Raw genomic sequence first — 13,704 nt, 5'->3', positions numbered from 1 at the left:
TAATATTGTCTCTCTCTCCCTCTCTTTCTTTCTCTCTCTCTCTCGCTCTCTCAGTCTCTCTCTCTTCACTCTGTCAAGGCAAGCAGGAACCAGATCTGCTGTTTATCCCCACCTTTCTTTGAGAACAGTTGTGTACTAGTGTGATTACAGCCTTTACTACACAGGTATAAGAGCAACTTCATCTAAAACGTTTCCTTACCATATCATTTAAAAGGGGGTACTACTACCATTTTAGTGCACACGGTTTGATCTGGGAGCTCTGTATGGGTGTATTGTGCATTGTACTGGCCACAGGGGAGATGCTGGGTGGGTTGCTTAATTGACCTCAACTTCATTGCATAATAGGTCTTGGGGTGGGGGACACTTCACATTTCCAAACATGAGTAGAACTACATAGTGGGTGGATTGTTGAGATTAAAAAAACAAGACTTTCTCTATAACCAGATGGAAAATCCCCTTATATCAGGAAATAAGTATACAGAAGGCAATAATAGTGACTGTTTTCAATGGCTGTTCTCTTTCAAGTATTGAATCAAAGACTATCTGATCCCTCTGTGTTTCTCTGAAAGCTGTCCCTCACACTCTCTCCTCTTCATCAATTCTCCAGTTTAAAGGAACCTGTTGCTCATTGTAACTGAACTGATCTGAGTGAGGAAGTTATTTTTGGTGCGAGTTATTTCCCATCTGTACGTAGTTATGAGGTAAAAGGGTTTGCTAGACACCTGTGTGGGTGAATCCAGGCCATGTTCATCTCTGCTTGTTCAGGATGATAAAAGAATTTGGGCAACGGAAAGTGAGCCGCGATATAAATCTGAATGCCTTTGCAGATGGTGATGTTGACTCTGGAAGCCTTACAGAGCGAGTCCTGGCTCCTGCAGTCAGTCCAGGAAACCGCTCTAGCACTAGGGCCATGTGGGACCTCTCCTTAAAAAAAAAACAAGTTGAGTGCTTTTTTTTCACAGCCCATTGTAAGCAATCAGAGAAGCAAATAGAAGGCTTCGGTCGAGGCACACAGGCAGACACTCCTCTCCAGAAGGCTTCGGTCGAGGCACACAGGCAGGCACTCCTCTCCAGAAGGCTGAGTGAGAGCAATGCTCAGTCAACTGACAGTCACAGCACAGCTAGACAGCCAGGAAGACAGGGCATTCTCTCACAGCACTAATAGACACTAGCACCACCAGCGGGGCCTCTGGAGCCCACTCCCCCCTCCCGGGATATGACTGCTCCTGGACACAGACTGATCCTCAGCCTCTCTAGCCAGCTGTAAGGAGCAGTGAATGGACAGAACCACTGGCATATCCTCCTGCTATCCTCTTCAAACCCCCACCACATGCTGCTCCATACCCCCAGGAAAGGATTCATGCTGTGTTGATATAGGCTACAGGTGGTTGGTCGTGTTTGAGCGACTGTTGGTTGTTTTATCTGTGTGGTGGTGAGTTGAGGTGTGTTTAGTGTAATGATGATGCTGCCTCTTGTTGTGAAGAGCTTGGTGTGTGTGCTACTGGGCTTCGGATGGGCCCAGGCCCAGGACCAGGCTGTGGGGCAGGATGTCGCTGCCACCCCCTGGAGACAAATGATCCAGTGGGAGAACAACGGCCGGAGGTTCAGCCTCCTCAACAGTGGAGCTGAGTACGTCCCTGCTGGAGCACAGGACCAGGAGAGAAGTCACAGAGTGGTGGTGGCTGACTCTCGCCCCCGAACCCCCCGCAGACCACAAGGAGGGAATGTACGCAGGCAGGCCCCCTCCAGGGGAGGCTCAGAGACCGTGAGAGGACAGGCCAGACATCCATTTGGCTTCGGACAGGTGCCCAACAACTGGCGCCAGGGCTCAGTGGGGACAGGCTCCACCAACCCCCGCTTCAGGCCATCCACTGGGTCCTCTTCGTCGTCCTCATCATCCTTCTCATCTTCCTACAACGTCCCTGTCCAGCCTTACCCGCAATACCCCTTCCCTCAGCAGCCCTACCCCCTGCCCTATGATCCCAGTGTGGTGGAGGGAGCAGGTCGGGGCTACGCGGAGCCACCCTTCCAGAGGGCCACAGGTGGAGGCTATGGTGCTGGTGGTGGAGGATATGTTGGTGTCGGTGGAGGATACACTGGAGTCGGGTATGGAACTGGCGCTGGTCTGGCACCTGTGGTTCCACGCTCCCCACAGGACTATGGTGAGGATGGCTACCGTTACTACCAGTCCTATGGCTACGGGCCCAACCCTGCCGTACCTGCCATGCCAGCTGTGCCAGCACGGGCTGCCCAGCCACCCATCTCAGATGGCCTGGACCGCAGATACACACACAGCCTCTACAATGGAGGAGAGGATCCTGCTGCTGCCCCTGCCGACACAGTGCCAGTTGCCCCGGATAGGACAATGGGTGGCGCTCAGCCTCCAGTACGAAGCCCCCAGTACGAGCAGTTCCCCCCGTTCGGTAGGCCCCAGGTGCAGCCACAGCCTCCTTTCCTTCCGCCTGTGGTGCCAGGAAGAAGCCCCAACACGGCCGTGGAGAACCCCAGCGTCAACGTCGGGAGTGTCTACCGGCCGGAACAGAGAGGTATGCGCAATGTACATGCACAAAGCCATTTAGTTGAACGTCTTATGTCCTATAACAAAGCCAGCTCTTTGTCCACTGTCCAACCAGATGTTTTAAATCATCAGAATGTACAGTATTTCGTTTTGACAGTATGAAAGTTTATCTGTATGTGGTCCTAAAGAAACTAGAGAGATTCGTCATCTTCTATTTAGTCAACTTTATAGACTGTTTGATGTGAGCAGTACAAGACAGTCGTGCAAACCACGAAGGAACCACCAGATCCTAATGGCAGCGCACATGTGAAGTGGATGATGCACTTGTGGGGTCACATCCAGGTTCTTCCTCAGTTGAAGGAGAGAAAACAAGAAGGGAATGTGGCTCCTCTCCTCCGCTCCTCTGCTGCTTCCTGACAGCGGTGGACACTGTGAGCCCAGGGGGAGAAGACCCCTTACCACCTGTCTCCCCAGCTATGTGCCTCTGCAGCTGGAGAAGTACACTGTTTTCTAGAGGTCTTTCATTTCACATCTCTTAGGCCCAAAACACAGTACATGGAAATCCCTTTAAATAACTAGAATAGCATTGTTATTTACTGGCTCAAGTCTTTCAATTCCAATTTGCCAAACAAAAGCAAACTGTACTGAAGGACGGTTCATCTTTTCCCACTCACTCACAGGGGTTATTGAAACCAGGTGTTGAGAAAGGCCTGCCAATGTGGTGAGCGCACACACAGGGCTCACTGTGTCATAGTTTGGGGAGTAATAGTCTGATGAAAATGGCTTGGCTCTTGGGGAGGTCTGGGTGCAGAACCTGGGAATAGAGGTGACCTCAGTGTTGGGGCTGGCTGGAGGAGGGTGACTGGGGCCTGGGTGAGCTGGATGGGAGAGAGGGAGGTGCTGCCTGTACCACTCCGAGAGAGAAGGAGAGGGAGAGGGAGAGGGAGAGAGAGAGAGAGAGAGAGAGAGAGAGAGAGAGAGAGAGAGAGAGAGAGAGAGAGAGAGAGAGAGAGAGAGAGAGACAGAGACAGAGACAGAGACAGAGACAGAGACAGAGACAGAGACAGAGAGAGACAGATAAGCATGCTAAGGTAAAACAACAATGATCTCACACCCTGCTGTTCCTAAACTGGTCCAGTGATGGACTCTGTCAGAGAGACAGAGAAACAGAAGAGAGTGGAAAGTCCCAGTAACACATGGGGTCCATTGCCTCAGGAAATCAAACAAATATTTAGTATGAGCTGGGGTGAAGAGGGAGGGAGCATCAATGAGCTGCTCTTAGATATGCAGCGGCCCAGCCAAAAGGTCCAGGAATTGTTTTGTAATTAAAAACACACCATTTCTCGAAAACCATGGGTAATTGATAGACTCTGTTCTGAGAGCCAATCACAGGGCTGGGTTAGGGAGCAGGGTGAGGGTAGGGGGTGGACACTGACTTTATTATTGGAACCCAAAGTTGGCAATGTGGAAAACATTTATTTAAAGTAACTGAAGCCCTGTGGCAAGTAACGCAATTGCCAACACGTGTGTGGGCGTTTTCTCTGTTCTAGCTGCTAGGAGCCTCCATGGCCTGAGGGGGTGGGACATCTGATGGGATCGTCTCCTCTGGTTGGGAGCATGGAAGACTGACTTACACATATCTCTATTCCTCTGCCTGGCCTGGCTGTGCATCAGGCTCTTTAATGTGCCTTGTGCTTCAGTTCCATAACTCAGTCTCACGCATTAAGACACTGGAATGTGGAAGCATTCGTCTCTGTCCAAGACACAGCCAACATGTGTGCAGATGCCTCAGCTTTCTCACACGCCATTTAATTCATGTGATAGAAGTTCTTCCAGTGGGCTGACAGTCAATCGAAGCAAAGGCAGGCTGCAAGGGATTCCAATTTAACTGACATACCTTCAAATGTGGAGACCGGTTTGCTTTGTTCCCACTCAAATGAATACAATAACTCAAATCAAAGAGAGATTAGATACAGAAGTATTGAGGGTCACATTTTATTTGGATAGTCTGGCAAGTCCATCTGTAGATGCTCTCCAGATGGTCATACTATCTGTTGATAAGTAATCTGTTGATAAGCAACATTAGGGTAAGGGTTAAGTTTAGGATTAGGGTTATGGTAAGGGTTAAGTTTTGGACTAGGGTTAGGGTAAGGGTTAAGTTTAGGATTAAGGTTAGGGTTAAGTTTAGGATTAGGGTTAGGGTAAGGGTTAAGTTTAGGATTAGGATTAGGGTTAAGTTTAGGATTAGGATTAGGGTTAGGGTAAGGGTTAAGTTTAGGATTAGGATTAGGGTTAGGGTAAGGGTTAAGTTTAGGATTAGGATTAGGGTTAGGGTAAGGGTTAAATTTCGGATGAGGGTTAGGGTTAGTAGATAGTTATTTGAAATGTTAGTGATAGTCTGTAGAGCATCTACATATGGACTATCCAAATAAATCCACTGGGCACAGACATCAGTTCAATGTCTAGTTTTGATTTATATTTGGTTGAGTTGTTAACTAATGTGAAACAACTTTGATTCAACTAGTTTACTGTGTTACTGTATTGAATTATCAATAGAGATAAGTAAAGTAGTAACTTGTCTTGTTTATTGCCAAATGGCCTTAATGGAAACAAGAATAAATGAGGTGATGGAAAGAACCTGTGTTGGTGTGTTGCAATAGGCTCGGACTTGTCTTGTTCACGGAGAGCTGTGACGGCAACAGACTATTATATAGTGCAATATTTGTATTGCACTCTATTCTCTCACCACTCTTAAGCTCTCACATATTCTCACATGCACCCACTCTAATGAAAGAGCTGTTCTCAAAAAGAAATGACATGCAATTGACTTAGTAAAAGGGATGTGTTTGCATGTTGTGTATTGTACACTTTCAGGCAAAGACATAATTACAGAAATGGCAAAATCCAACATATTTTCTCTAGTGCCCCATTTAGAATATGATACAGTATGTAGCCTTGTCAAATGCTTTCGAGGGCTGATCAGCTTTTGGTTCAGACACACTTTATCCCTCTGAAAAAATACCCAATTTCCAGTTTCCGGAGATTAGGGGGCCAGAGAACAAAGGCCTTGCCGAAAGAAGAGGGAGAAGAGTCCGCTGCTGGATGGAAAAACTCTGCATTTCACACAGGCCTTACAGTGTTTACATGGTCTGCCCCAGGAAGCTTCCCGTGGCCTGTAAGTCTGCTTCAGAGAGAGATGACAAATAGGATGTGTACACAGTGCTGGGAAAGACAGAACCCTCACTTGAACCTGTGTCTAAACTGGGGAAGGCTCACCTGGACGGTAAACAGGCAGAGGAGATAGGAAGCTTTCTCTGTAGAATTCCTATAAACACACTGTATCCAAGGCCTGCTGTAAACAACAGTAACGACAGAGTGGGAATAGGAAAGCACAACGCTAAATATCATATCCCCATATGCCTTCAGTTGTTTTACTGTTTTGTCAATTTTACTGGAACCAAAATGAAGCAGATGGTAGTTTTGTTTTATGGTACCAGAGGTCAAAACTTGGGATTGACTTTATGTTGCTCCAACTGGTTCACATTTAAGTGGACTTCTGGCCTTTGAGGTTGAGGTAAAGGGGGAAGGAAGGGGGTGGTGATAAGGTATCCCAGTGACCCTTTCTGGCATGCCCTTTACTGGAAATGGGACACACATTGGCTCTGACAACTCAGGCCTGCTTTTTTATTTTGTCTTCTGTTTCTCTGACAGAGTCCATCACTGGACCAGTTTAGGAACAGCAGGGTGTGAGATCATTGTTGTTTTACCTTAGCATGCTTCTCTGTCTCTCTCTGTCTCTCTCTCTGTCTCTCTCTCTGTCTCTCTCTCTCCCTCTCTCTCTCTCTCTCTCTCTCTCTCTCTCTCTCTCTCTCTCTCTCTCTCTCTCTCTCTCTCTCTCTCTCTCTCTCTCTCTCTCTCTCTCTCTCTCTCTCTCTCTCTCTCTCTCTCTCTCTCTGTCTCTCTCTCTCTCTCTCTCTCTCTGTCTCTCTCTCGCTCTCTCTCTCTCTCTCTCTCTCTCTCTCTCTCTCTCTCTCTCTCTCTCTGTCTCTCTCTCTCTCTGTCTCTCTCTCTCTCTGTCTCTCTCTCGCTCTCTCTCTCTCTCTCTCTCTCTGTCTCTCTCTCTCTCTCTCGCTCGCTCGCTCTCTCTCTCTCTCTCTCTCTCTCTCTCTCTCTCTCTCTCTCTCTCTCTCTCTCTCTCTCTCTCTCTCTCTCTCTCTCTCTCTCTCACATTTTCTTGCATACACGTGAAAGATCCTTCTATTTTTGATTACTAGGAGCCTACAACAAATATGAAATATAAACTTTGGATACTGTAGCGGAACATACTTGTAAGTCTAGTATTCTGGTGAAGTCGATTTTCTAATTCTTAGCATTATCCCCTCCAGATATGAATAGTCTGAATGTATTTTTTCATGGCAAAGGTTAACATGGAATGACAGGTTCCTATTAGGATTAGTGTCATGAAACATCACATCATATTAGGAAAGCCCCAGCGTCTTAGCATAATTTCTCCCTGTGTGTACCAACCATGTTTTCACTTTCACATTCAGGTTCTAGGGAATAATTTTTTAAAGAATGAATGACTCCTTCATGTAGACTCATTTTTATTTTTATTGGCATGACTAGCTTTTTTCTGTACACTAAGATCAGAATCTATAGTGACCTATAGGGAGGGATACTAATTCTGCTAAGATTATCATCTGAAATGTACTGTAATTAGTGATTCCTGACTACTGACCACAAGACCCTTATTTCCACCTATCTGAATGTGCTGCCATATGTAACTTGTGGTCGTAAGTCTACACTAAATTGTAGGTCCCTCTTTAAATGACGTTCAGCTTCTAAAGGCTTCATAAGCGCTAAATAAAATGATCACCAACGTCAACTGTGACATAACCCACTATGTCGAATGTGTGACACACCACCTGGATTCAGTCTTATGTAGCAACATTTGAAATCGTGTTTTTTTACATCATATAAAAGTGGAGACTATAAAAAGAAAAGATTAAGATGGGCAAAAGAACAAAGACACTGGACAGAGGAAGGGCAGCATCCCAGAGTCGCCTCTTCACTGTTGACGTTGAGACTGGTGTTTTGCGGATACTATTTATGGAGGCTACCAGTTGAGGACTTGTGAGGCATCTGTTTCTCAAACTAGACACTCTAATGTACTTGTCCTCTTGCTTATGTGTGCACCGGGGCCTCCCACTTCTCTTTCTATTCTGGTTAGGGCCAGTTTGCATTATTCTGTGAAGGGAGTAGTACACAGCGTTGTCTGAGATCTGATTTCTCAGAACAAGAATAGACTGACGAGTTTCAGAAGAAAGTGCTTTGTTTCTGGACATTTTGAACCTGCAATCGAACCCACAAATGCTGATAATCCAGATATTCAACTAGTCTAAAGAAGGCCAGTTTCACTGTTTCTTTAATCAGAACAACAGTTTTCAGCTGTGTTAACATAATTGCAAAAGGGTTTTCTAATGATCAATTAGCCTTTTAAAATGATAAACTTGGATTAGCTAACACAACGTGCCACTGGAACACAGGAGTGACGGTTGCTGATAATGGGCCTCTGCACGCCTATGTAGATATTCCATAAAAAATCTGCCGTTTTCAGCTACAATAGTCATTTACAACATTAACAATGTCTACACTGCACTTTTGATCAATTTGATGTTATTTTAATGGACCAAAAATGTGCTTTTCTTTCAAAATAAAGGATATTTCTAAGTGACCCCAAACTTTTGAACGGTGGTGTATATTTACAAAAAAAATGTGTGGGGGAATGGAAATGATGCAGACAATTACATTGATGGAAGCCACAATCTATCTGCAATGTTAAACTGATTTAACCTCTAAAATCATAGTTGCACACGCCATGTAGCCTAGCCCATAGGCCTATACAGTGAGGAGAACAAGTATTTGATACACTGATGATTTTGCAGGTTTTCCCACTTACAAAGCATGTAGAGGTCTGTAATTTTTTATCATAGGTACACTTCAACTGTGAGAGACGGAATCTAAAACAAAAATCCAGAAAATCACATTGTATGATTTTTAAGTTATTCATTTGCATTTTATTGCATGACATAAGTATTGGATCACCTACCAACCAGTAAGAATTCCGGCTCTCACAGACCTCCGGCTCTCACAGTTAGTTTTTAAGAAGCCCTCCTGTTCTCCACTCATTACCTGTATTAACAGCACCTGTTTGAACTTGTTACCTGTATAAAAGACACCTGTCCACACACTCAATCAAACAGACTCCAACCTCTCCACAATGGCCAAGACCAGAGAGCTGTGTAAGGACACCAGGGCTAAAATTGTAGACCTGCACAAGGCTGGGATGGGCTACAGGACAATAGGCAAGCAGCTTGGTGAGAAGTCAACAACTGTTGGCACAATTATTAGAAAATGGAAGAAGTTCAAGATGACGGTCAATCACCCTCGGTCTGGGGCTCCATACAAGATCTCACCTCGTGGGGCATCAATGATCATGAGGAAGGTAAGGGATCAGCCCAGAACTACACGGCAGGACCTGGTCAATGACCTGAAGAGAGCTGGGACCACAGTCTCAAAGAAAACCATTAGTAACACACTACGCCGTCATGGATTAAAATCCTGCAGTGCACGCAAGGTCCCCCTGCTCAAGCCAGCGCATGTCCAGGCCCGTCTGAAGTTTGCCGATGACCATCTGGATGATCCAGAGGAGGAATGGGAGAAGGCCATGTGGTCTGATGAGAGAAAAAATAGAGCTTTTTGGTCTAAACTCCACTCGCCGTGTTTGGAGGAAGAAGAAGGATGAGTACAACCCCAAGAACACCATCCCAACCGTGAAGCATGGAGGTTGAAACATCATTCTTTGGGGATGCTTTTCTGCAAAGGGGACAGGACGACTGCACCGTATTGAGGGGAGGATGGATGGGGCCATGTATCGCAAGATATTGGCCAACAACCTCCTTCCCTCAGTAAGAGCATTGAAGATGGGTCGTGGCTGGGTCTTCCAGATTGACAACGACCCAAAACACACAGCCAGGGCAACTAAGGAGTGGCTCCGTAAGAAGCATCTCAAGGTCCTGGAGTGGCCTAGCCAGTCCTCCAGACCTGAACCCAATAGAAAATCTTTGGAGGGAGCTGAAAGTCAGTATTGCCCAGGGACAGCCCCGAAACCTGAAGGATCTGGAGAAGGCCTGTATGGAGGAGTGGACCAAAATCCCTGCTGCAGTGTGTGCAAACCTGGTCGGCAGTGTATCAAATACTGGTTCTCCCCACTGTATGTTTTGTATCATAAGGTTTGAATCACAACTAAAGTGACCAAATAACTTCTTAGAATTAAGCACATTCATTTGTTTTATAACCGGCGTATAGCCTAGCTGGCATACATAGGCAGCGTGTTAGTTTCAAGTTTGGGGAAGATAATTTTCACCATAAAAATGCACCTTTATAATAAAATGACGTGCATAATTGCATTTGCGGTCACTTTTGAGAATGGTGTTTTTCCCTCTAATTGATAACATTTTGGACCTATTGTCATGTTCTGACCATAGAAAGCCTTTATTTTCTATGGTAGAGTAGGTCAGGGCGTGACTAGGGGGGTTAGTCTAGATTATATTTTCTATGTGGGGTTCTAGGTGGTTTTTTTCTATGTTGGGGTTTTGGTATGATTCCCAATTAGAGGCAGCTGGCCTATCGTTGTCTCTTATTGGGGATCATACTTTAGTAGCATTTTTTCCACCTGTGGGTTATGGGATATTGTTTATGTTAAGTTGCCTGTTAGCACTGCATTGTCGTCATGGTTTGTTTATTCTTTATTGTTTTGGTTTTTCTAAGTTTCACTTTCTTTAATAAATAATGTGGAACTCTACATACGCTGCGCATTGATCCGACCATTATTACGAACATCGTGACACCTATAGCCTACTGCCATGTTACATTGCTGCGCTTATAATGTGAAAAAATAGTCTAATAGTTTATCAACATTTTAAGCTACAGTAAACCACAGTTGCATCAGCCTCATGTATTTTTTTTATGATGTGAGTGGTTGTATTAATATGGGATCTATCGCATCCCACAACTGTCCCAGACGATGTTTGACATTTTGATTTCTCGCACAAAAGTTGATAGAATAGAATAGAATAGATCAATTTTATACTATGGGGATAGAATATTGACATAGGCTAGTGCTTTGCTGTTCGTTCGGCCTACTCATCTTGTTGGCTGACGAATAGTAAATGTGGACAGTTATTCCAATATTTTCAAAATTTGCCTCAGAATTCAATAAGAAGGACGCGCAGTTGCATCCCCAATGTGTCTGTCTTCACTTGTAGCCTACAGGTGCTGAGATGCCTGGGAGAAGAAACAGATCACGTGATGGGCATTGGTTAATAAGAATTGAGATATCTGAGACAGCCATGGAAGTGAGAGGTGCTTCAGAGCACGCAGCCGGGTGATGGGAATTATAATTATTATATTCAGCCCAAGGGCACAATGGCCGCTGGCCGAAAAAGGCATGGATCTTTTTAGGGGGAAATTAAAAGTCTAAACATATAGGCCTCCTGAGTGTGCGCAGCGGTCTAAGGCACTGCATCGCTACAGGTGTCACTACAGAACCAGGTTCGATCCCAGGCTGTATCACAACCGGCCGTGATGGGAGTCCCATAGGGCGGTGCACAATTGGCCCAGTGTCGTCCGGGTTAGGGGAGAATTTGGCCGGGGGGGCTTTACTTGGCTTATTGTGCTCTAGCGACTCCATGTGTGAGTCGTGCGCTTGCAGGCTGACCTCGTCGTCAATTGAGCAGTGTTCTCTCCGACACATTGGTGTGGGTGGGTGTTAGTGTGAATGTGTGGTTTGGCAGGTCATGTTTCAGAGGACGCATGACTCGACCTTCGCCTCCCGAGCCCGTTGGGGAGTTGCAGTGATGAGACAAGATTGAAATTGGTGGAAAAAATGGGGTACAATACAAAAAAAATTCAAACATGTAGCCCAATGTTTGTATCACAACTAAAGTTACATAATTAACACTAAATGAAGCATATAGGAGGACTCATTTATTTGTTAACCGCTCAACACAGAATAGCCGCATGTATGTACTCCCTCAGAAATCATTTGGATAAAATATCCTTTCTATTTTATGTTCAACTGTATTCATCATACTATTCTTCATACCATAAAATAATATAAAATAATGCAATGGAATACTAAGCAAATCTTGTCTGGTAAATTTATTTTTTTATTTTTTTATTTCACCTTTATTTAACCAAGTAGGCCAATTGAGAACAAGTTCTCATTTACAACTGCGACCTGGCCAACATAAAGCAAAGCAGAGCAACAAAAACAACAACACAGAGTTACACATAAACAAATGTACAGCCAATAACACAATAGAAAAGAAAAATATACAAATCTATGTACAGTGTGTGCAAATGTAGTAGAGTAGGGAGGTAGGCATTAAATAGGTCATAGAGGCAAAATAATTACAATTTAGCATTAATACTGGAGTGATAGATGTGCAGATGATGATGTGCAAGTAGAGATACTGGGGTGCAAAAGAGCAAGAGGGTAAGTAATAATATGGGGATGAGGTAGTTGGGTTTGCTATTTACAGATTGGCTGTGTACAGGTACAGTGAACGGTAAGCTGCTCTGACAGCTGATGCTTAAAGTTAGAGAGGGAGATATAAGACTCCAGCTTCAGAGATTTTTGCAATTCGTTCCAGTCATTGGCAGCGTAGAACTGGAAGGAAAGGAAAAGAAGTGTTGGCTTTGGGGATGACCAGTGCAATATACCTGCTGGAGCGCGTGCTACGGGTGGGTGTTGCTATGGTGACCAGTGAGCTGAGATAAGGTGGGGCTTTACCTAGCAAAGACTTATAGATGACCTGGAGCCAGTGGGTTTGGCGACGGATATGTAGTGAGGAACTAGTGTAGCCCACAGCCATATGGCATAGCCAGATCAGGTCCTAACATAAGGAGAGCTCAGAATATGCAATTCTGTTTTTCTGAAATAGACAACATTTTCTTCATATCATGTTTCCTTAGACTTGTCTAAAATAAATAACAGATTTATTGTGATGGTGTAGACTATTCTTATATGGATTTATTGACTTTTTAAAATGTAGATGTTTTAAAGGTCTGCGTCAGTGGCTTGTATGCTATGCGTGGAAGACAGGAGATGCTAATATGTTCATGTTAATTACCTCTAAATGGGAAGGAAGATGGAAAACTATATTCACTTTGTAATATTACTATCATGACGTGACTATGAGACGTGGCTGTATCTAGGGGATTTGTATTTTGCTGAGCCTGCTAGCTAGCTACATTTCGGCTAGCTAGCAAATCGTGTGAAGTCACCAATATTATTTTAAATAACAATTGAGGTAGCTAGTATGTAATCTAACTCAACACTTAACGACTACAAACTAATTTAAATTACAATAAATAAAGGTTAACTTTCTTGTTTTTCACTGTCCAGCGGCAGCACAAGTGGGCATTTGAATTCATCACATGATCAGCGTCTCATCAGCAACACTAAAAAAGTACTTCCGTGTCACGGAATTTCTGATTTTTTTAAATAAATGTGCCCAACGTAATAGTAGAAAAGTGTCAATAACCATTAATGATATATGAACAATAATTGTCTAAACATTAACAATGACTCACATTTAAGTGACATTTGCATTACATTTGGGTTTTAAAATAGGTTCCAAGGTCAAATAAATGCCCCCAATGCAAATCACTGTTTAATGGAATACGTACAGTATGGGCTTAGTATTGTTGGGAATACTCAGTAGGGTCTCTAGAATGTATAGATGGTGTAATTTCATGGGGCTCTGAATGATACGGTGTTGCTGGCCTTTTACTCAACCAATTCCATTGGCACCCGAATCACATTACATGTGCGCTTACTTCACTCCAGAAAACCCACAAACCAAACAACAGTGCAGGGCATGCTCATTGAAATAAAGGTGAACAACCCCCCAAAATCTTAGTTTCTTAGATTTTTTCCAGACCTCAAAAGTCATCCCCTAATGTGGTTTAAGCATTGTTGTGAACACAACACAGAAGATCCAATTTGGTTGTTTTTCTACTACAATAGTGTGAAAAAAGGCCGTTCCAACGTGTTCTGCTGTGCATGACTGCAAATTAGTGTGTGTTTCATTCTGCAGCACAGCATTTTGGAGGAAGTT

General features: G+C 44.3%; 1 protein-coding gene across 1 annotated transcript in view; it reads left to right on the top strand.

The window, feature by feature from the left end:
* Positions 1–981: 981 nt before the first annotated feature.
* LOC118393799 (lysyl oxidase homolog 1-like) overlaps positions 982–13,704 on the top strand; it is a 32,382-nt gene continuing 19,659 nt past the window's right edge. Inside the window, exon 1 of the mRNA XM_035786876.2 lies at positions 982–2,546. Coding sequence (XP_035642769.1) covers positions 1,457–2,546 — 1,090 coding nt within the window. The 5' untranslated portion in view covers positions 982–1,456. The remainder of the gene's footprint in view (positions 2,547–13,704) is intronic.

This window comes from Oncorhynchus keta, chromosome 14, assembly GCF_023373465.1.
Source record: "Oncorhynchus keta strain PuntledgeMale-10-30-2019 chromosome 14, Oket_V2, whole genome shotgun sequence".
In the NCBI taxonomy this organism is placed as follows: domain Eukaryota; kingdom Metazoa; phylum Chordata; class Actinopteri; order Salmoniformes; family Salmonidae; genus Oncorhynchus; species Oncorhynchus keta.
The sequence above is the reverse complement of the archived record's forward strand: the minus strand, read 5'-3'. Positions and strand labels throughout refer to the sequence as shown.